This window comes from Salmo salar, chromosome ssa15 (genome assembly GCF_905237065.1).
Source record: "Salmo salar chromosome ssa15, Ssal_v3.1, whole genome shotgun sequence".
NCBI lineage: Eukaryota > Metazoa > Chordata > Actinopteri > Salmoniformes > Salmonidae > Salmo > Salmo salar.
The window spans coordinates 58,398,281-58,422,487 of record NC_059456.1 but is presented as its reverse complement, the minus strand read 5'-3'; the positions used below and the strand labels follow the sequence as shown (position 1 = coordinate 58,422,487).

At 45.0% G+C, this 24,207-nt stretch overlaps 1 protein-coding gene across 1 annotated transcript in view; it reads right to left on the bottom strand.

Annotated features, from left to right (window-relative positions):
* The window catches only part of LOC106571830 (SAM and SH3 domain-containing protein 1-like), a 337,413-nt gene that overhangs the window by 24,019 nt on the left and 289,187 nt on the right, over positions 1-24,207 (bottom strand). The window contains 9 exon segments of the mRNA XM_045695894.1: positions 393-521; positions 649-799; positions 2,749-2,958; positions 3,055-3,224; positions 10,312-10,444; positions 11,441-11,584; positions 11,790-11,864; positions 14,267-14,676; positions 14,838-14,973. Of these exon segments, the coding sequence (XP_045551850.1) occupies positions 393-521; positions 649-799; positions 2,749-2,958; positions 3,055-3,224; positions 10,312-10,444; positions 11,441-11,584; positions 11,790-11,864; positions 14,267-14,676; positions 14,838-14,973 (1,558 nt within the window).

The following is a 24,207-nucleotide window of genomic DNA, read 5'->3' as shown; positions in this document are numbered from 1 at the left end:
AGAGAGCCTGAAGATGGAGAGGGCAGTGGAAAGAGTGGAGTGAAAAAGAGAGAGAAAGAAAGAGAGAGAGAGGGGGGAGTGCATCTCTCCTCTTACAATGACACTACGCAGCTAGGCGGGGCAGAGGTAAGTGGGGTGGGGGTGTGGGTGGAGCTAGGAGACAGACATAACGGATAGAGAGCGGAGAGGTTTGATTGGCTGGCCTCGGTCCAATGGAGTGCGATGACGGGCGGTTCAGGTTAGAATGCTGAAGCATGGCAGAGGAGGAGGAAGAGGAAGAGGAGTTGGCCCAGAGTGGAGGAGGAATCACAGTCACTGTAGCGCTAGGCTCAGGCTAGGCTAATGCCAAGCTAATGCCAGGCTAATCCCATTAGCGAGAGGCTACTCATTACCATTCTCCAGGTTCTCATTGCTTTCGTAGCAGCCAGAGTCACGTGGCGAGTCGCCCACCAGGCCGTGGCCCTCTGACAGCAGCTTCTCCTGAGAGCCTGACAGGCCGCTACGCTCCGGTTCACTGCTGCCTATAGACACACACGACACAGAGACAATATAGTCAGACATCCAGAAACATACAGAATGATGTAGTATCGCAGTGAGTGAGTGAGTGAGTGTGTGTGCACACGTGAGGTTGTGTGTGTGTGTACTCACTGTCATACTCCTGCAGTAGCTCCACGGCGGTGAGCAACACAGCTCTGTGTTGAGGGTCTCTGATGTTGAGCTCATCTAGATCCTCCTCCTCCAACAGCTTGAAGGTGTCCAGGTCCTCATAGCCGTTAAACAAGAAGGTAGGCATGTGCTCCTGGAGAAGAGAAGAGAGAACAGATTGCAGATCAGATCTTCCTACAACATGCGTGAGCGTGACTGGCCGCCTTTCCTTCCAGTTCTCTGCTGCCAGTGACTGGAACGAACTGCAAAAATCACTGAAGCTGGAGACTCATGTCTCCCTCACTAGCTTTAAGCACCAGCTGTCAAAGCAGCTCACAGATCACTGCACCTGTACATAGCCCATCTGTAAATAGCCCATCCAACTTACCTCATCCCCATACTGTATTTATTTATTTATTTATCTTGCTCCTTTGCACCCCAGTATCTCTACTTGCACATTCATCTTCTGCACATCTACCATTCCAGTGTTTAATTGCTATTTTGTAATTACTTCGCCACCATGACCTATTTATCGCCTTACCTCCCTTAAAAAAATAATAATAAGTTAATCAGCTAAACTGGCCTAGGACCAATAGTTAAAGACACAAAGGACATTTTTCCTCTTGCAAAAACAAGCTATGAGCTAAACAAATTATCAATGTGGGAAGAGTTGGGAAGGGTGGGAAACAGAGTGATGAGGTGAAGGAGATAATCTACCACACCTTTCCACCACAGGCGACAAGGAGAACACACACACGATTTAACAAGAACACAAAGCTAGCCATTACACCCTGTGGTGCGATCTCTTAGTGGGAGGACACCAGGAATCACAGTCTCAAAATATCACTGTACACCCTAACCCTCTGTTTGTTTCGGAATAGGCACAGCTAACATTAACATTTCAACCCATCATAATTGGTTTCCACTTTCAACATGGAGATTGTGGAAACTGGTTCAGTCTAAAGTTTTGTCTAACCCACGCATCTAAAGGGTACAATACACACAGACTGCATGTCACCACTGCAACCATGGAGACTTTCATCCTTAGCATAACAGTGAAGTTTAGCTCTATTTCTGCTAGGATAAGTAGAAATAAGGATGAGACCAAACCAAATACCACTACTCTACACACCCACAAGAACCTTCTCATATGATCTTAGTCTTTTATGTGACCTAACATATTTGAGGGCCAAAACACGTTTGCTCCAAGATACCCCTACAATCTAGTTGAAATGTAAGATTCAAAAGATAGAGAGTAGAAAGAGATGGAGTAGATGGCTGCTTCGACGCAAACCCCACATTGTCATTGTGTTATTAGGAACGCCCTGAGAGGAATGAGGTCTATCTTATGTAGAACTTATGGAGTAAATATCCTAACTGAACTCCCTAATGCTAACCAGATCTGGACTGAGAAACCCAGAATTTGCCCTAGTACTTCTTTCAAATAAATCCTTGACAAAAACAATAATTTATCCTGAGAGTGACTTGAGACAGACCCAGAACAAGGTGGAACACAGTCTCAGTATAATGTCTTTACATGGTCCACATTTAATTGTGGGGTTAGGGGAATGTTTGTTAAGTCTGCTCGCCCTCTCCCTAAGTCACAACTACGTATGTGATGAAAGAGATGACATGTGTACCTTGATGCACATGTACTGTATAGTAGAATAGTAGCACTTATGGGAGGTCTCGAAGCCTGAAATATAGTTTTGCTCTGCCCAGGCAATGATAATGTACCATTATGTTACTTATGCCCTTGAGTAGAGAGCCCTTGGACATAGCCTGGTCTGTAATCTGTTATGTCAGTGCTCCATCAGGCTGGGCTTACCCAGAAGCAGCCCACCTACAATGCTCTCTCTCTGAGAAGGCTGAGCTAGGCTGGCTGGTTTCTAGATGGCTGGGATATGAACGGGACTGTAGGAGGGAAGTTGTAGGACTACTGTTACCTTGTCCAGAAAATCTTAGCATTGGTGTGTGAGATTTGTGTGGAGTTGTGTGTGCGAGGGAGAGTTGAGAGTGTGTGTGTGTGAGTGTGTTATACAAGTGTCTTTGTATGTGCGCTCGCTTGGCATGTGCAAAGATGTGTGTGTCCAGTGTGCATACCTTGAGGTTGATGCGTTCGAGCAGCTCCTCTACAGAGGTGGGTTTGGGAGGTCTGCCCTTCCTCTTCCTTCTGACGGGTCTCTTGGGCTTCTCCTCCTCCTCACTCAGCACGTCCACGTAGATGAACTTAAAGGTGCCCACCTTGTTGTTGAGCAGACCCATCCACGTCCCCATGGGGGGCTTACTGATGATGTCAATCACATCCCCTCTCTGAAACACAACATATACAGGATATTTTAGTACAAATCTAAAGCCACACACAATCTAGACAAATCATTTGTATTTAAGACTGTGTGTGTGACTTACCTTTAGTTTGAGGGAATCTGAATCGTAGGGGCTAGGGGTGAAGTCAGTGTGTACTCGCGCCCTGCCACAGAAGGGCCCTCTGTAGGGAGGCTCCTCGTCATCTCCATCCTCAGACTTGACACTCTCTCTGTTACTGGCTGATGAGTCTGTGGTGCTGACCGTCTGACCACCTGGAACACACAGATATACATATCATATCCTCCAAATACTGTAGAGCTATTCAATACTCATGTGATTAGAGAGTGTATTGCAACTAACTAAGCTTCTATTTATTTTAAATTAGAGAGTTGGATAAAATGTACCTCTATTCGTACAAAGCCTGAGTGAGTGTGTGAATACTGACTAATAACAGCTTTATAATTGAAAATTAACAGCCAAAACTCATCACTTGAAACCAGTGCGTATATAGCATGATGCTGTCTCCCCACAGACGTCTCTGTGTATATCTGACGTGTGATGGTAAGTGTGGGAACCAGAGAGCAAAGCCTTCCTATCTAATCACTAGCATGTGTCTTAGATCCTCTGACCCTATGGGCCCAGGCCAATACCAGTCAACAAGGGACAGACTCTCACTATCAAACTTACAAGAGGGTGGCAGGTAGCCTAGCAGTTAGAGAGTTGGGACAGTAACCAAAAGGTCGCTGGTGCAAATACCCAAGCCGCCTAGGTGAAAAATATATTGATGTCCTTGAATAAGGCACTTAACCCTAATTTGCTCTAGGGGCGCCGTACAACAGATTTCACTGCACCTATCTGGTTTATGTGACAATAAAACATATATACAGTTCCAGTCAAAAGTTTGGACACACCTACTCATTCAAGGGTTTTTCTTTATTTTTATTATTTTCTACATTGTAGAATAATAGTGAAGACATCAACCCTATGAAATAACACAAATGGAATCATGTAGTAACCAAAAAAGTGTGAAAACAAATCAAAATATATTTTTGATTCTTCAAAGTAGCCAGCCTTTGTCTTGTTGAAGCTTTGCACACTCTTGGCATTCTCTCAACCAGCTTCATGAGGAATGCTTTTACAACAGTCTTGATGGAGTTCCCACATATGCTGAGAACTTGTTGGCTGCTTTTCCTTCACTCTGCAGGCCAACTCATCCCAAACCATCTCAAATGGGTTGAGGTCGGGTGATTGTGGAGGCCAGGTCATCTCATGCAGCACTCCATCACTCTGCTTCTTGGTCAAATAGCCCTTACACAGCCTGGAGGTGTGTTTTGGGACATTGTCCAGTTGAAAAACAAATTAAAGTCCCACTAAGATATCCAAGACTCCAAGATAGCGTAGCAGTGGGATGTCTGTCTTGTCCCATCCCTAGTATATATCGTTTTTTTCTTTGTATATATTTCATATATGTTTTACCCTCGTAAAGCTGACTATCCTACCAATCCTTGACTTCGGCGATGTCATTTACAAAATAGCCCCCAACACTCTACTCAGCAAACTGGATGTAGTCTATCACAGTGCCATCCGTTTTGTCACCAAAGCCCCATATATTACCCACCACTGCGACCTGTATGCTCTCGTTGGCTGGCCCTCACTACATTTCCGTCACCAAACCCACTGGCTCCAGGTCATCTATAAGTCTTTGCTAGGTAAAGCCCCGCCTTATCTCAGCTCACTGGTCACCATAGCAACATCCACCCGTAGCACGCGCTCCAGCAGGTATATTCCACTGGTCATCCCCAAAGCCAACACTTCCTTTGGCTGCCCTTCCTTCCAGTTCTCTGCTGCCAATGACTGGAACGAATTGCAAAAATCTCTGAAACTGGAGTCTTATATCTCCCTCTCTAACTTTAAGCATCAGCTGTCAGAGCAGCTTACCGATCACTGTACCTGTACATAGCCAATCTGTAAATAGCACACCCGACTTCCTCATCAACGTATTATTACTTACCCTCTTGCTCTTTTGCACCCCAGTATCTCTACTTGCACATCATCATCTGCACATCTATCACTCCAGTATTAACCTGTCTGGGCTAGGGGGCAGTATTTTCACGGCCGGATGAAAAACGTACCCAATTAAAACAGGTTACTACTCTGGCTCAGAAACTAGAATATGCATATTATTAGTAGAATATGATAGAAAACACTCTGAAGTTTCTAAAACTGTTTGAATGGTGTCTGTGAGTATAACAGAACTCATATGGCAGGCAAAAACCTGAGAAAAAATCCAACCAGGAAGTGGATTGTAGTTTTTCCAAGACTGGGCCTATTCAGTATACAGTGACTTAGGGTTCAATTTGACCTTCCTAAGGCTTCCATTAGATGTCAACAGTCTTTAGAACGTGTTTCAGGCTTTTGCAGTCAACAGAGAGCGAACAGGACCTCCTGGAGTCTGATGACCGAGAGAATGACAGGCCACAATTACGCGCATTCACGTGAGGAGGTAGCTGTGTTCCATAACGTTTTTCAAGACATTGGAATCGTCCGGTTGGAATATTACTGAAGTTTTACATTAAAAAGGCCCTAAAGATTGATGTTTTACAACGTTTGACATGTTTCAACGAACGTAAATATAACTTTTTGTCATGAAATTTGACGCGCTTCCTACATTTGGTGTAGCTTACTGAACGCTCAAACAACAAGGAGTTATTTGGACATAAATTATGGACTTTATCGAACAAAACATCATTTATTGTGGACCTGGGATTCCTGGAAGTGCCTTCTGATGAAGATCATCAAAGGTAAGTGAATATTTTTAATGCTATTTATGATTTTAGATGACACCAAAATGGCGGGTATCTGTATTGCCTGGTGTACTTTTCTGAGCGCAGTACTCAGATTATTGCAAGGTGTGCTTTCCCCGTGAAGCTTTTTTGAAATCTGTCACAGCGGTTGCATAAAGGAGATGTTCATCTATAATTCTTTGAATAACAGTTTAATATTTTATCAACGTTTATGGTGAGTATTTTTGTAAATTGTTGTGCTGATTCACCGGCAGTATTGGAGGCAAAATATTTTCTGAACGTCACGCTCCAATGTAAAATGCTATTTTTGGATATAAATATGAACTTTATCGAACAAAACATACATGTATTGTGTAACATAATGTCCTAGGAGTGTCATCTGATGAAGATCGTCAAAGGTTAGTGCTTCATTTCGCTGTGTTTTGGGTTTTATTGACACATGTCCTTGCTTGGAAAATGGCTGTGTGATTATTTTTGTCTATGTACTCTCCTAACATAATCTAACATAATCTAATGTTTTGCCTTTTTGAAATCGGACAAAGTGGTTACATCAAGGAGACGTGTATCTTTAAAATGGTGTAAAATAGTCGTATGTTTGAGAAAGTTGAATTATGACATTTTGTTGTTTTTGAATTTGCCGCCCTGATATTTCACTGGCTGTGTCCCGCAGGTGGGACGCCAGCCCATTTAATGCTACATTGGAATTATCTCGCCTCTATGGCCTCTTTATTGCCTACCTCCCTACTCTTCTACATTTGCACACACTGTACATATATTTTTCTATTGTGTTATTGACTGTACGTTTGTTTATGTGTAACTTGTCTTGTTGTTTTTGTCACATTGCTTTGCTTTATCTTGGCCAGGTCGCAGTTGTAAATGAGAACTTGTTCTCAACTGGCTTACCTGATTAAATAAAGGTGAAAAAAAAAAAAATTAAAAGCGCAAACCAGATGGGATGGCATATAGTTGCAGAATGCTGTGGTAGCCATGCTGGTTAAGTGAATTGAATTCTAAACACAGTTGAAGTCAGAAGTTTACATACACCTTGGCCAAATACATTTAAACTCTGTTTTTCACAATTCCTGACATTTAATCCTGGTAAGAATTCCCCGTCTTAGGTCAGTTAGGTTCACCACTTTATTTTAAGAATGTGAAATGCCAAAATAATAGTAGAAAGAATATTTATTTCAGCTTTTATTTATTTCATCACATTCCCAGTGGGTCAGAAGTTTACATACACTCAATTAGTATTTGGTAGCATTGCCGTTAAATTGTTTAACTTTGGTCAAACATTTCGGGTAGCCTTCCACAAGCGTCCCACAATAAGTTGGGTGAATTTTGGCCCATTCCTCCTGACAGAGCTGGTGTAACTGAGTCAGGATTGTAGGCCTCCTAGCTCGCACATGCTTTTTCAGTTCTGCCTACAAATTTTCTATAGGATTGAGGTCAGGGCTTTCTGATGGCCACTCCAATACCTTGACTTTGTTGTTCTTAAGCCATTTTGCCCCAACTTTGGACGTATGCTTGGGGTCATTGTACATTTGGAAGACCCATTTCTGACCAAGCTTTAACTTCCTGACTGATGTCTTGAGATGTTGCTTCAATATATCCACATAATTGTCCTTCCTCATGATGCCATTTATTTTATGAAGTGCACCAGCCCCTCCTGCAGCAAAGCATCCCCACAACATGATGCTGCCACCCCCGTGCTTCACGGTTGGTATGGTGTTCTTTGGCTTGCAAGCCTCCCCCTTTTTCCTCCTAACATAATGATGGTCATTATGGCCAAACAGTTCTATTTTTGTTTCACCAGACCAGAGGACATTTCTCCAAGAAGTACGATCTTTGTCCCCATGTGCAGTTGCAAACCGTAGTCTGGCTTTTTTATGCCGGTTTTGGAGCAGTGGCTTCTTCCTTGCTGAGGGCCTTTCAGGTTATGTCGATATAGGACTCATTTTACTGTGGATACTTTTGTACCTGTTTCCTCCAGCATCTTCACAAGGTCCTTTTCTGTTGTTCTAGGATTGATTGACATTTTTCGCACCAAAGTACCATAAATTCCGGACTATAAGCCGCAACTTTTTTCCCAGGCTTTGAACCTCGCGGCTTAAACAATGACACGGCTAATATATGGATTTTTCCCAGTTGAAATTTTTTTTCTTCCAAAAAAACACATTCTGTGACGTGCTCAGTTTTTTGGTGGTATGAAGCTTTCATTAGACCAATGAAATTGCCGAACGGGTTAAGGTCAAACAACTTTTTTGTTTACTGTTTAGATTAAATTGAGCACTCTCAAACTTCCCATCATTCTGATTACGGTAGTAATTTTGTCACCCTCATCATGGCAAAGACACGGAGAAATGCATATGATGCAGCTTTCAAGTTGAAGGCGATTGATCTGGCTGTTGGAAAAGGAAATAGAGCTGCTGCACGGGAGCTTGGTCTTAATGAGTCGATGATAAGACGTTGGAAACAGCAGCGTGAGGAATTGACTCAGTGCAAAAAGACAACTAAAGCTTACTGCTCATTTTTTATTTTTTGTTACAAGCCGTGTTTCGTTAAAGCCTATTTATTTTTGTTACAAGCCGTGTTTCGTTAAAGCCTATTTATTTTTGTTACAAGCCGTGTTTCGTTAAAGCCTGTGTAAAGTTAATTTGTTTCAATGTACCGGTAGACACCTGCGGCTTATAGACGTGCGGCTTATTTATGTTCCAAAAAAAATAATATTCAATTCAGTGGGTGTGGCTTATATTCAGGTGCGCTTAATAGTCCGGAAATTACGGTACGTTCATCTCTAGGAGACAGAACGGGTCTCCTTCCTGAGCGGTATGATGGCTGCGTGGTCCCATGGTGTTTATACTTGCGTACTATTGTTTGTACAGATGAACGTGGTACCTTGAGGCGTTTGGAAATTGCTCCCAAGGATGTACCAGAGGTAAAATGGAGGTCTACCATTCTGTTTTCTGAGGTCTTGACTGATTTCTTTTGATTTTCCCATGACGTCAAGCAAAGAGGCACTGAGTTTGAAGGTAGGCCTTGAAATACATCCACAGGTACACCTCCAATTGACTCAAATCATGTCAATTAGCCTATCAGAAGCCATTACATCATTTTCTGGAATTTTCCAAGCTGTTTAAAAGGCACAGTCAACTTAGTGTATGTAAACTTCTGACCCACTGGAATTGTGATAAAGTGAATTATAAGTGAAATAATCTGTCTGTAAACAATTGTTGGAAAAATGACTTGTGTCATGCACAAAGTAGATGGCCTAACCGACATGCCAAAACTATAGTTTGTTAACAAGAAATGTGTGGAGTGGTTGAAAAATGAGTTTTAATGAATGAATTTAATGAATTTGCAGCAATTCGACCAGGGAGGCCTGATTCACACAGTCTCCTCTCAACAGTTGATGTTGAGATGTGTCTGTTACTTGAACTCTGTGAAGCATTTATTTGGGCTGCAATTTCTGAGGCTGGTAACTCTAAATTAACTTATCCTCTGCAGCAGAGGTAACTCTGGGTCTTCCTTTCCTGTGGCGGTCCTCATGAGAGCCAGTTTCATCATAGGGCTTGATGGTTATTGCAAATGCACTTGAAGAAACTTTCAAAGTTCTTCAAATTTTGAGGATTGACTGACCTTCATGTCTTAAAGTAATGATGGACTGTCGTTTCTCTTTGCTGTTCTTGCCATAATATGGACTTGGTCCTTTACCAAATAGGGCTATCTTCTGTATACCACCCCTACCTTGTCACAACTCAACTGATTGTCTCAAAAGCATTAAGAAGGAAAGAAATTCCACAAATTCACTTTTAAGAAGGCACACCTGTTAATTGAAATGCATTCCAGGTGACTACCACATGAAGCTGGTTGAGAGAATGCCAAGAGTGTGCAAAGCTGTCAACAAGGCAAAGGGTGGCTACTTTGAAGAATCAAAAATATAAAAGATATTTTCATTTGTTGAACACTTTTTTGGTTACTACATGATTCCATAAGTATTATTTCATAGTTTTGATGTCTTCACTATTATTCTACAATTTCGAAAATAGTAAAAAAATAAAGAAAAAACCTTGAATGACTAGGTGTGTCCAAACTTGACTGGTATGGATATATGTTTAACAAACATCAACCCAGCCTTCACAGCCCTCAGTCTAACTCTAACATCAACACATGAGAGACAGAGGTGTTGGTGCTCTGTCTGAAGACATGCCATGCTCAGATCATGATCAGTCACAACGAGAGAAGAAACTCTCATCAGATAGGACCAGATGATCTCACATGGCATCTCTAAACTCTCCAATGGGAATGGGTGTGACCGTGAGAGAGCTGGAATGATAGGAGACAAGCTCATAACAATGATGATGTAATGTATTCTAACTGACACGGCAGGCTTGATAAGGGGTATTTATGTATTAAATCACTTCAGGATTATCTGTGTAGATAGAAGATTGAGTGAATGTTGCCCGGGAGATGTGATGACAGTGCCCCATTGTGTCGAGGTTTGTGCACTTAGAGCCTTTCTCACACGCACGCACGCACACACACACACACAACTTACTCATGGAGCTCTGTCCGCTGAGGGAGCTCCGGAGGCTCTCCACTGATCCTCCAGCCTTCAGTTTGGGTTTCTCCAGAGAATCTGTGTCTGGCTGGTGGGACTGAGGGGAGCTGGGAGCACCATCTGGGCTCGACTGGAGGGAGGGAGGAAGGGGAAGAGAGGGGGAGGAAGGGTACAGATGAAGGCGGGGGGTAGGAGAGGTATGGAATGGGGAGGTTGGGGCAGAAAGGTAGAAGCAAAGGGGAGAGAGAGAGATCGAGAAAGAGATGGAGAGATTAACAGACAGAGACACAGATGCCAGTATCAGTGATAAGTAGCGGTCACAGTATCTTACACATGACAGCAGCTATACTGAAGGGTAATTCATCACAGCCACTAGATGGCAGCGTGGCATGTAGAATAGTCTTTCGAGTGAAGTTTGAGGTCATTTAGTCTCCTGCCTGCTCTTTCCAAGCAACATATTCATAACTAATTCAACTTTTTTCTGGGTCACTGCATGGACGTTCTAACTATCTCTGCTATTCATCTCTGAGGGACTGGTTTGCAGTACACGGTCTAAGGTTGTGGCACTCCCTAGGCTTTGACAGTACTGTACCCTCTGACAGCCTAGATACCAGGCCAAAACCAATACTGTAGTTGTCCATTGTTTGAATGTGAATGCTCATACGATATGAATGAGCCACACACACATACACATGCGCATGCACACGCACAAACAGCCCCAGAGCCAAAGGCCCCTTGTCTCAGAGCGCTGGCCTGGCATGCGGGAGGCTTGTCTCACTGGATGAGCTCAGCGACTTCCATACACACCCCACCCTACACCCCGAGTCCTGTCCTGGGCCTGAGAGAGCTGAGACCAGAATGTGGACAGCTCCAAGATAGTCCCAGCTGTGTGTGTGTGTGTGTGTGTGTGTGTGTGTGTGTGTGTGTGTGTGTGTGTGTGTGTGTGTGTGTGTGTCTGTGTGTGTGTGTCTGTGTGTGAGAGAGCTGGGTATTTAGTTTGTAACCAACACAAACACATCCACCCACACACATATATGTAATTCCCAGAATGATTATGAATAACAGGATCTCGAATCAAGCCTCTTTATTCAACTATGAGAGTTGGGATCTTAGTGTGTGTGTGTACCTGTTCAGACAGTGAGCTGCTGTACTTCTTGGACATGCGTTTCCTCATGGTCTCTTTTACAGACTTGACCTTCTTCCCCAGAGAGATACGAGACGTCGTGGGAGACTTGACTACCTCCCGGTATATAGCCTCTGGATACTTACTCTGAGAGATAGAGGGAGGGAGGGAGGGAGGGAGGGAGGGAGGGAGGGAGGGAGGAGGGAGGGAGGGCGAGCGAAAACACAGAGACAGAAAAAAAGAGGAGAGAAAGAGAGAGAAATAACCAAATAGTTAATTCAGTGTTTGAGTTCCCTTCTCTAAGCATTGCGCCCCCTCAGCCCTGAGTCATCAGTAATCTGTTAGCACTTACATTGGGCTCCGAGCCTGCACTGACCACATGGAGCGACCTATTGGACAGGTCAAACCCTCCGAAACTACACGTCCTCTGTGAGAGAGAGAGAGAGAGAGAGAGAGAGAGAGAGAGAGAATAAATATTTAGAGCGAGAGTGGGAGTTAGAATCAATTAGAATCTATTCAAATGACATCAACTCCCATTCGTGCCCAGTAAGAGTCAAATCACAATGATTCATGCTTGGCGGAGTCACAATGGCAGCAGGTTGATTCATGGCTGTATGTTATATATGGTCTTGCTGAGCGAGCATTTCCAGCCGTCTATATATGTATGTCATGGTATGACCTCATATGGGACAGGCAACAGACGTGAAACTCCTATATATTTATCTTTATTATATACGTTAGTTAATTGGGTGACCATCTGTGTTAGATCATCCACATGGGGATTTTGGAGTCACTGTTATTCTGCAAGTGTATGTCACTTTAAACCTAAAGCCATGGGGAGCAAGCATAGAGTGAAATGAAACCATTTGGTTAGATGTGATCACGCTGATGCTTTATGAATGTCATATAGAGCACATATACTTTGCCCAACCCAACCTTTCCCTTGTGTTTAATTACGAAAGAACGGTTACTGGATTAAGTCTCTGGAAACACACACACTGTATAGAGATATGAATACTTTTACTCTGGATTAGGTTCTAGAGAGGGGAGGTTGATGGAAGTAAGATCTCACAGAGAGTATAATGTATCCGACTGAGGGATATGTAGGGGGTTTGCCTATCTATCATATCTCTCCATTCGATAGGGAGAGTTTCAATAGGACCAGTCATGAGGGTAGAAGTGAGTTACTGTTGAGGAGAGAGATTGGCCATCTTATCATTGAATTAGCTTTGAGACCATTGCTTTCTATCGTGTCCGTGTCCGCAGTTCCACTCTCTGGACTTCACAGGAATCCATCGTTTTGTGAAGAGAAGCGATTGAGAAGGCATCCAAAAAGAAGACTGGAGATGGAGTGATGTTGTTGGATATATTGAATGGAATGGCCATGCATCTATGGATGAAGAACCACGTCCAATGATTGACAAGTAACAGCAAGGATTCAGGCTTCTTCAAGGCTGCAGAATAGCTCTGTTAAGCTTCCCCGTGTCGATCGAAATACTCTTTCAGGAGGATTCCTACCATCAACACTTAAAACGTCCATGCTAGTTTTGTTATTGACTTGTGACTGAACTTTCACACACTGACTACACCTTATCATACCATCTCTCTCAATGATGTGTGGAGGCGTGTTTGGCCTTGCCAGCCCTGATCATTTAGCTGGGCTTATGGCCACTGTCACTGTCCCAGATTTCTCTTTCTCCTTTTTATTTCTCACTGAGCTGGAAAAGATATACTTTGTTCCCCTTCTACTGAGTACAGAGATATACAGGAAGAGAAACAAGGGATGGGAGAAAGTTAAAAAGAGAGGGAAGAGAATGTGTATGTGTGTCTGTCAGCTCCTGAGCAGTGACCTATCAAAGCTGTGTCTCTGTCTGTTCCACTCTGACTCAGGAGACTCCCTCTAGGGTTTGGGCTAGGTGACATTTCTAAATGGCAGTTACCTCTACTGTTACACTGGTACCCACTGTTAACCTCCTGAGTCAGAACAGCCACATCCCATTACTATTTCTTATCACATGAAAATGAACTATAATGCCAAGGGCTTTCATATCTAAAGGTTGTGGAATGTTCTGGTTCTCAATGGAGGTCACTGTTAAACTAACCTTTCTAAATATTCAAGCTCCATGTGGATTAAAGTAGAGAAGACAGGAACATTATCAGCCCTGTGTCTGTATCTAAACCTGAGGGTTATTGTGCAGCCTTGAAGCTAGCCTTGGTCCTCCTGGCCAGGTGGGGGTGGCTTGTAGCCCATCCCCGCCCTACGGTAGAACTCACAGACTTCTGCTGGATGCGTAAGAGCACGCGCTTGGTGCAGCGGTCAACGCTGGCCGCCCACTTCCTGTCCGCCTCCCTGTCCTCCTCCAATAGGCAGCGGTGCTCTGCGCGGCTGAGGGTGACGGGTCGGACCAGCTGGGCCCAGTTGAGGTGGCCGTAGAGGCTGCGCTCTACCACATATGTGATGTTCAGCTCGCTCACTGCCGCCCGGCCGCGGAGTCTGCGAGGGGGGAACGCCCAGCCCCCACACCCCCCTCCACCCAGCGTACCACTCTTAGCCTTGGCCAGGTCACAGCGGGCAGGAGGCGAGGGGGAGGAACAGGAGGGGGGTGCCCCAGGTGGTTTGGCATAGTTCCGGGAGCGCTGGTAGAGCAGGTGTTTGGTGGAGTAGGCGTAATTGGGGTCGGGCTTCCTGAGCCAGTTGGCATGGTGACGGGTGGGTTTGGGGCTACTCTGGGAGATGTCGTCGAGGGCAACAAGGAGGCGGGGCTGGGGGTGTGGTTTGGGGCGTGGCCGGGTGAGGCCGTAGAAGCCATAGAGTGTGTCGTTACTTACCCCGTGGGAGAGAGAGGTCATGGCTTTCCTCATCTCGCCCTCCGTCATGGAGCACGACACCTTCTCGTCTTCCTCGGCTCCACAGCCGTCCAGCTCCGAGAAGGAGGATCCACTACCTTCCACCCCGACGGCCCCCAGACGCCCAGACCCAGCAGGGACTCTCCTGGGGGGTCGGATGAGGCCGTGGGTGCTGCTGGACTTAGAAAAGGTCTTGACCAGCTTGTGTCCGGACCAGGTGGTGTCCAGGCTGCTGGAAGAAGGGGAGGTGGTCAGGCTGTCTGTGTCCCCGTCCAGAGAGAGCTGGTCCTGGGTCAGGGAGGCATCCTGGGGCAGGCTGGACTTCTTCAGGACCCCTGTGTACAGGGCTGTGTTGTCCTCACAGGTAGAAGACACCTCCAGTCTCAAAGAATCTACAGGGAGGAGAAAAACAGCAAATCAATTATCCATTAGAGAGAGCAATGTCCAATAGAGCAAAACCAGTTTTAACCCATTCACATAGTAACAGTGTTACAGCATTCTAAATACACAGCATACAGTAGACTGTTCGGGTTAGTACGGACATGTGCTGTACCTTCCGAGATGGGTTTCTTCCCCTCTTCCACCTTGATGAGTTTCTTCCTGACGCGGCGGGTAGAGTTGACCAGCTTGTGGAGCCGTTTGAACTTCACAGAGTCCTCTGACTGCTCATCATCAGACTGCTCCCGAGACTGAGAGGGAGAGAGGGGGCGTCACAGGGGTTCCGAGACACAGGGGAGAGACTGTCTGTCTGTAGTGTACAGGGACCCACAGAACCATAGGCATAACACAGTGACCCATATCAAAACCTTTATGAAACAACATCGTACTGTAGGTCATTCACTTACGTCTTGGGGAAACTGACCACACCGTTGAAACACACAGGTGTTGGGGGTTGGCGACAGTTACGGTGCATGTTTTAGGGTGGACATAGTTAGTGATAGGAGAGCATGGAGGGTGGGTTGGTGGGCATTCATATTGCATTGTAGAACATTATGTAAGACATTTATATGAAAAACATATTCCGGTCGCGTTAATGAGGCCAAAACAACAAAAACACTGAACGGGAGAGGACAATGAGGAGATGCCACAGATATTCACCACAGATATTCACCACAGATATTCAGTGAACGTGGCATTTGTGGTGTGTCTCTACATCAGACTCTGTGCTGCCTGTTGGAATGAGCCTCGAGCTGTTGACTACCCAATAGCCACTAAATGGAGTGATCCGCAGCATTGTGCTGAGGCACACAGAGATCCATTATGAGGGAATGTGTATGTGTGCACAGTGTTTCCCCAAGGATTGATTTCAGCAGTGGCTTGGTAGTTGGCGAGGCCAATGGTGTGGTCATTTTAGAGGCCCTCCTCTTGGCCCCACAGCCCAAATTTGGGCAGAGAGAAATTTGCACAGTTTTAAAGCTAGTTTCCTGCAATTCTACACATTTTGTCATGGACCTGAGAGAGAGAGAAAAAAATTGGTATTGAAGTAGATTTCCTGAACCTCTACATATTTTCCGATGGGGCTGAGAGAAGATTTGCTTATTTAAAGCACATTTTCTGCAATTGTACACATTTAGCCATGGCTTATGCAGTGTTCTTATTCCATCTGAGTGACTCAAATATAATAACAAAATCAATGGGGGCCCAATTCATTTTATTATTGTGGTTGTTAGTTTGCAAAGATGACCTTATTAAAAACTATATAGCTAGGGCCTCCTGAGTGGCGAAGTGATCAAAGGCACTTCCTCACAGTGCAAGCTGTGCCACTAGAGATCCTGGTTCGAGTCCAGGCCTGGGAAACCCATGGGGCGGTGGACAATTGGCCCAGCGTCATCTGGGTTAGGGGAGGGTTTGGCCAGCTGGAATGTCCTTGTCCCATTGCACTCTAGCAACTCCTGTGGTGGGCATTGCAGACTTACACGGTCACCGGGTGTACAGTGTTTCCTCCAACACATTGGTGGGCTGACTTCTGGGTTAAGCGGGCATTGTGTCAAGAAGCAGTTGTGATTTAGAGGTTGCATGGCTCTTGACCTTTGCCTCTCCAGTTGCAACTACCAATTGGAAACCATGAAATTGGGGTAAAAAATATATATATACATACACTACTTTTAAAAAGTCTGGGGTCACTTAGAAATGTCTTTGTTTTTGAAAGGAAAACACATTTTTTAACATTGAAGAGGCAACTCCTGCCTTCTAGGCAGAGTAGCAAAAAAAAATGCCATATCTCAGACTGGCAAATAAAAAGAAAAGATTAAGATGGGCAAAAGAACACTGACACTGGACAGAGGAACTCTGCCTAGAAGGCCAGCATCCCGGAGTTGCCTCTTCACTGTTGAAGTCGAGACTGGTGTTTTGCGGGTACTGTTTAATGAAGCTGCCAGTCGAGGACTTGTGAGGCGTCTGTTTCGCAAACTAGACACTCTAATGCACTTGTCCTCTTGCTCAGTTGTTCACCGGGGCCTCCCACTCCTGTTTCTATTCTGGTTAGAGACAGTTTGCGCTGTTCTGTGAAGGGAGTAGTACACAGCGTTATACGAGATCTTCAGTTTCTTGGCAATTTCTACCATGGAATAGCCTTCATTTCTCAGAACAAGAATAGACTGACGAGTTTCAGAAGAAAGTCCTTTGTTTCTGGCCATTTTGAGCCTATAATCAAACCCACAAATGCTGATGCTCCAGATACTCAACTAGTCTAAAGAAGGCCAGTTGTATTGCTTCTTTAATCAGCACAGTTTTCAGCTGTGCTAACATAATTGCAAAAGGGTTTTTCTAATGACCAATTAGCCTTTTAAAATGATAAACTTGGATTAGTTAACACAATGTGCCATTGGAACACAGGAGTGATGGATGCTGATAATGGGCCTCTGTATGCCTATGTAAATGCTGTTCATCGACTACAGCTCAGCATTTAACACCATAGTACCCTCCAAACTCGTCATTAAGCTCAAGACCCTGGGTCTCGACCCTGCCCTGTGCAACTGGGTCCTGGACTTCCTGACGGGCCGCCTCCAGTTGGTGAGGGTAGGAAACAACATCTCCACCCCGCTGATCCTCAACACTGGGGCCCCACAAGGGTGCGTTCTCAGCCCTCTCCTGTACTCCCTGTTCACCCATGACTGCGTGGCCATGCACGCCTCCAGTGAGGTCTGCACAACACATCATCGGGGGCAAACTACCTGCTCTCCAGGACACCTACACCACCCGATGTCACAGGAAGGCAAAAAAGATCATCAAGAACAACAACCACCCGCGCCACGGCCTGTTCACCCCACTATCATCCAGAAGGCAAGGTCAGTACAGGGGCATCAAAGCTGGGACCGAGAGACTGAAAAACAGCTTTTATCCCAAGGCCATCAGACTGTTAAACAGCCATCACTAACATTGAGTGGCTGCTGCCAACATACTGACTCAATCTCTAGCCACTTTAATCATTCAAAATGGGACGCAATAAATGTATTACTAGTCACTTTAAACTATGCCACTTTATATAATGTTTACATACCCTACACTACTCATCTCAAATGTATATACTGTACTCTATACCATCTACTGCATCTTGCCTATGCCGTTTGGCCATCACTCATCAAAATATATTTTTATGTACATATTCTTATTCATTCCTTTACACTTGTGTGTATAGGGTAGTTGTTGTGAAATTGTTAGATTACTTGTTAGATATTACTGCATGGTCAGAACTAGAAGCACAAGCATTTCGCTACACTCGCATTAACATCAATTTGTAAGTCGCTCTGGATAAGAGCGTCTGCTAAATGACGTAAATGTAAAAATGTAAAAAATCTGCTAACCATGTGTATGTGACAAATAAAATGTGATATTCCATGAAAAAATCTGCCGTTTCCAGCTACAATAGTGTCCAGCTACAATACAATTTATAGCATGAATTTTAAAAGGATTCAATTGAGATTTTATGTCACTGGCCTACACACAAATTTCGCAATTTTGACTTAAATCGGCTTGAAAATCTATGGCAAGACTTGAAAATGGATGTCTAGCAATGATCAACAACCAACTTGACAGAGCTTGAAGATTGTTTTTAATAATAATGTGCAAATATTGTACAATCCAGGTGTGGAAAGCTCTTAGAAACTTACCCAGAAAAACTCACAGCTATAATCGATACCAAAGGTGATTCTAACAAGTATTGATCCAAGGGGTTGAATACTTCATATGAATCCCAGTTGTATTTTTTATTTTTTAAATATTTTTTAAAATAAATGTTCAATTTTTCTTCCACTTTGACATTAGAGTATTTTGGGTAGATCGTTGACCAAAAAATGACAACTACATCTTTTTTTAATCCCACGTGGTAACACATCCAAACAAGGAATAAGTCAATGGGTGTGAATACTTTCTAAAGGCACTCTAGGTGACAAGGACCTCTGGCCTCCACATTCCCTTGGACTCCTCCAGCCAGTTTGGAATTCTCAGTCAGAATGATAGCTTTCTGTACCATAGGAGCTCTGTGACCTGCACATTATCCATAAATCTCTCTGGTGTCCCATCAGCCCCCTCTTTCCACCGCTAGTCTCAGTGGTGCATGCTCCATACTCCATTCCTCTGTCAACAGCAGAATCAGACCATGAGGTTGAACCCCGCCCCCCCTTAGTTTTTGACAACCTCTCAGCTTCTAAACCGCAGAATGACTCCCCCCTCATCCCTGAGCCTCTTAACCCCACTGTCCTCCCTCTTCACTAACCACACACATCTGTCTGGAAGTCTATTCTGCTAGCTCCAGAAAACATTACAGAGTAAGGTTTTCAGAGACTGTGCTGTAATAACAGGTCTGTGTGCGCGCATGAGCATGAGAGAATCGATGAGGAGACAGGAAAGAGACAGACAGAGAAGAGCGAGCCAGCCCGCTGCAGTTTGGAACCAGACCTGACTAATGCTTATTGCTGAGGTACTGTACATATGGGACATTACTGGAAGCAGGTTGATGTTTATTGTCAGGAATCTTGCCCTGGAGGCAGAACTGAGCGGTTTCCGCTAGCTGGGCCAGCTGTAGTCAAAATTGGCTATATTGTACGTAAAAAGACAAACATTTCCTTTTTGGTCATCATTTAAGGTTTGGGTTAAGCATTAGTGTTAGCAGTGTGGTTAAGGTTAGGGTTCATGTTAGGGTAAGGGTTAGGTTTAAAATCTGATTGTATGACTTTGTGGCTGTGCCAGCTAGTGACCACTCTGCAGTGCTGCATCCAGGGCAAGAGTCATGACAATAAACCTGCTTACTGGAGTGGAGCGTGAATATTATTATTCGGAGTGTGTCACGGTTGTCGTAGTGATGAGACCAAAATGCAGCAGGTATGTGTATGCTCATCTTGATGTTTTAATAAATTCAAAATGAACACAAAAATAACAAAAGATCAACAAAACAGTCTTGTAAGGCACAAGGCTAAACACAGAACAATCTCCCACAAACACACAGACAAACACACCCAACTAATATAGGACTTCCAATCAAAGGCAACACCACACAGCTGCCTTCAATTGGAAGTCCACCCCAATTAACTCAACATAGAAACAGACTACCTAGACTAAACATAGAATACATGAATCTCAAACAGTGCCCCAAAACCCCGGAATACTAAATCAAATGCCCTCACTACAAAAACACCATCCTGAACCACATAAAACAAATACCCTCTGCCACGTCCTGACCAAACTACAATAACAATTAACCCTTATACTGGCCAGGACGTGACAGAGTGGTTCATTATTCCTGTGGGTGTTGGTGTTGTGTGCATCGTTGTTGCAGGGTGTATGTGTGTTGCTTTTTTAGAATGAGCCACTCATGTGCAAGACAGTCCCGGAGGACAGCCAGGGGTGAAAGCGAGGCAGCATGGCTTTTATATACAGGAGAGAAAGCGATGCTTCAATGAGTGCTCAATTAACACATTTAAATGAAATGCATTCTGTTGTGCTGTTTTCATAAGCATAATCTCTTGTACTGTAAATCTGGGTCATTAAGAAGAATGCAATAGGAGAGAAGAGAAGACAAAGAGAGACACTTCTGTCCCTTGCCAATACATAACAGCCTGGGGGGAGAGGAGGAGGTGACAATGACATAGTCCCGAGATGCAGCCGTGAGGGACACCAACGTCTGGAAATCAATCAGTGGTGAAAAACTGCTGCAGTCAGCAACCCCGCAGTGGAACAATGCCACACAGTCATTACCCCTCACACACATGCCTCCACACACACACACACACACACACACACACACACACACACACACACACACACACACACACACACACACACACACACACACACACACACACACACACACACAGTCATTAACGGCGCATATTAAAAGCAAAACTAGATTGAGAAAAGCCAGTAAAGCCCTTGCAAATGGATGCAAACCTAGAGGGAATCTCACTGTGCCTGCAAACACACAAGCGGTTCCCTACCTCAGAAAAAACAGTGAAATCTAATTAAGCATGCTAAGCAGTTGAGTGTGACATGTTACTCACAGCTTTAGGCATTTAGGACAGCAGACTCGTGCTCCTCCCATTCCCAGGTCAGCATTAAGAAGCAGGCATCATGCTGCATGAGGCTGAACCTGTCCTAGCTACTCCCAGGTTAGTCACGCTGCACACAGTATATCCAGAGTGAAGCACGCACAGTCACACAACATGCAGACACACAGCATATCCAGAGTGAAGCACGCACAGTCACACAACATGCAGACACACAGCATATCCAGAGTGAAGCACGCAGTCACACAACATGCAGCAACACAGCATATCCAGAGTGAGGCACGCACAGTCACACAACATACAGACAGACACACAGCATCGACGCACACGCTCACTCTCACAAACTATCTGCAGCCTTTTGGCGAAGGCAGCTCTGCCGAATGAAAGCGACGGAAGTGAGTAGCAGCAGAGAAAAGGCACGTTGTGCCTGGTGGAGAGAGGAGAACAATCACAGCGTTTGAGCCCCTCTGACCCTGCCTTGGCCCCCATATCTCTATTGGCCAGCCCGAGGAGATGAGAGAGACGTAGAGAGAGAGACCAGGCTAAGAAGAGGACGGCTCTTTGGACAGAGCGACCACAGAGCTACACACACACACACACCCATTAACCGTTTGGAAGCTGGGGGATGACATAATTACATGTTTAAGCAGGGGACATTACCCCTGACACACACCCTCAGGTCCAAAAGAGGAAAGATATTTCCTCAACGGGTCCATTTTAAACTGGTGCTTAATCAAGCAGAGCCTCCCTCCTCCTACTCCTGCTGTGTTTCGGGGGCCTGAGGGGAGTGAGAGCTCTTTGTCCTCCATCTATCACTTCCTCTCTTCCTCCCTCCCTCCGCCGACGCGTGCTAATGGCCCTGAAGACAGGCCAAGTGTTCCCTCGAACAATACACCTCCAGTCATCCTCCCATCCTCTCTCCCTCCGTCGATCGGACACCCCATCCATCAATCCAATGGGACAGGAAGCAGGCCTGTGGCAGCCGAGGGCATGGAGAAGATTAACAGGGAGATTAGCCTGCTAGGGCCCTGTCTGCAGCGCCACATCAACTACCAGGCAGTGCCATACTGCACCACAGACCAGGCTTGGAGCCGGCTCTCTGCACAAGTCCTTACAACAGGACTTTCTCATTGAAGGATGCCAATTAGCCAATTATTACGAGAAAGGAAAACTTTACTTGCATGTGAAAGCTGTTTGAAAGCATGACAGGGTCTTGTCCAGAATATCCACAGAGCCCAGAGCAGGATTGTAGTCAGCTTGGTGTCAAGGCTGTGGGTGCACCATGCTAGAACAGTCGTCTTCAGAGCGGAAGGACGCTCTAATATGAATTAATATGGAAAGGAAAATGTAGCATACACGCAGTAGCATGCGGTCCAGTACAGATGTCAAGACTGCTGATCATTCAGAAGGAAGGGAATGTTGAGCTCCAGCTATTAGCAGCTGGGTTTCCACGGCAACACATATGTACATATAAATATTTGGGTATCCAGATGGTGCTTTTGTGATGTGTATCCATGACCATCTTCACAGGAAGATGTGGCTCTGTCTCTATGTTTATGTCTCTCTCTCTGACAGAGAGAGAGAGAGAGAGAGAGAGAGAGAGAGAGAGAGAGAGAGAGAGAGAGAGAGAGAGAGAGAGAGAGAGAGAGAGAGAGAGAGAGACTGGGCTGGTTCTTCTATCCTTGTGGGGACCTGAAATCCCCAAAAGTCCCTACAAGGATAGTAAAACAAGGAAAATTCTCCCTCGTAGAGACATTTCCCATATCCCCATGAGCACAAAGGCTGTTTTAAGCTTAGGGGTTAGGTTCAGGATTAGGGTAAGAATTAGGGTTAGGGTAAGGTTTAGGCTTAGGAGTTAGGTTTAAGGTTTGGGTTAAGGTTATGGTAAGAGTTAGGGAAAATGTGATTTTGAAATAATGTCGGGTCCCCACGAGGATAGAAGTACAAAACATCTGTGTGTCTTGGTTCGTGTGTGTGTGTGGGGGTGCTTGTGAGGCAAAAGGTCCCATCTGGACCCGGTTCTGCTTCAGAGCCATTGATCTCCAGTACATCTGAAAGCCCAACATGTACACACACAGTCCTCCATTTAGCCTGTCAGCCAATGCGTCTATCCCCTGTGATGTCTCCCACACACACACACACACACACACACACACACACACACACACACACACACACACACACACACACACACACACACACACACACACACACACACACACACACACACACACACACACACACACACTGCCACCAATCTAGTGGGCCGCGAGGCTAAACCCAAGAGGAAAACAGAGCTTGACTTGGCCCAGCAAGAAAGAAGCATTTGATTTGAACGATCATCAGTGAGTATGACTAGTCTCCATCCAAACAAACCACTCACATCCGCCTTGAGGATCCACTATAATAACAAGCAGTATCCTCCGAGTGAGGCCGTGGTTCTGTGACCTGTCACTAAGACAAACTAAACCCCATGGCTTGGAGGGACACTTCAAAAGGACTGAGAGTTGTCCAGGGCCTGGCCTTTACTGACCACAGCTGCTCATCCGGACTGGACACATTTACTTCCAGCACTGACTTACAATTAAAGAAGGGGGAAAAGTTACAGTGTAAACTTCTGGAAAAGTTCATTATGGAATGAGGGCCGGGGTTGGATGGAAATCAGTTCTCTGTTCAGAGTTCATCTTTATGACTACAGTAAAGCTTACTATAACATGTATTATGCTGATGATGATGCAAACCTCATGGCCCAAGTCAGCTCACTATTTGCTCTTCAGTGCAGAAGCCAATATACAACACATGTATTATTCTCCACAGTAGAAGGCAGCGCCATTCCTCCTTATGAGTGACAATACATCCGCCTAGCCCAACAGGGACCCCACACATGGCCGCCTATCCTAACCTGGAAAGAGTGCCTCAGCCTGGGTATGAGCAGGCCCTGTGGGCCCCTGACAACCAGGACACTGATCCTATCCTGATCACACCCTACATGACTACTATGACCCAGCTATAGGACGAAGGAGGGAGGGAGGAAGGTTCGGGCTCCCGAGTAGCGCAGGGGTCTAAGGCACTGCATCTCAGTGCTAGAGGTGTCACTACAGACACACTGGTTCAAATCCAGGCTGTATCACAACTGGCCGTGACTGGGAGTCCCATAGGGACTGGGAAATAATTGCTGCATTTCGAATGGTACTGTAATTCCACCCCACAGAATATAGTACAGTACCGTATCTTTGGAGCGCCAAAAACCTTTTGACCACTAGTGGATGCATGGTATTGTTTCTGTCTCATTAACATATTCTGAAGTTTGCCTATATGTGCACCCGTGAGTGAGAATGCTGTACCAATTTAAGGCTTATGTTGTTATAGTGCACCATCAATTTGTATAAGGGACAGATTGAAGTGGCAGAAAGTCTTAAATCT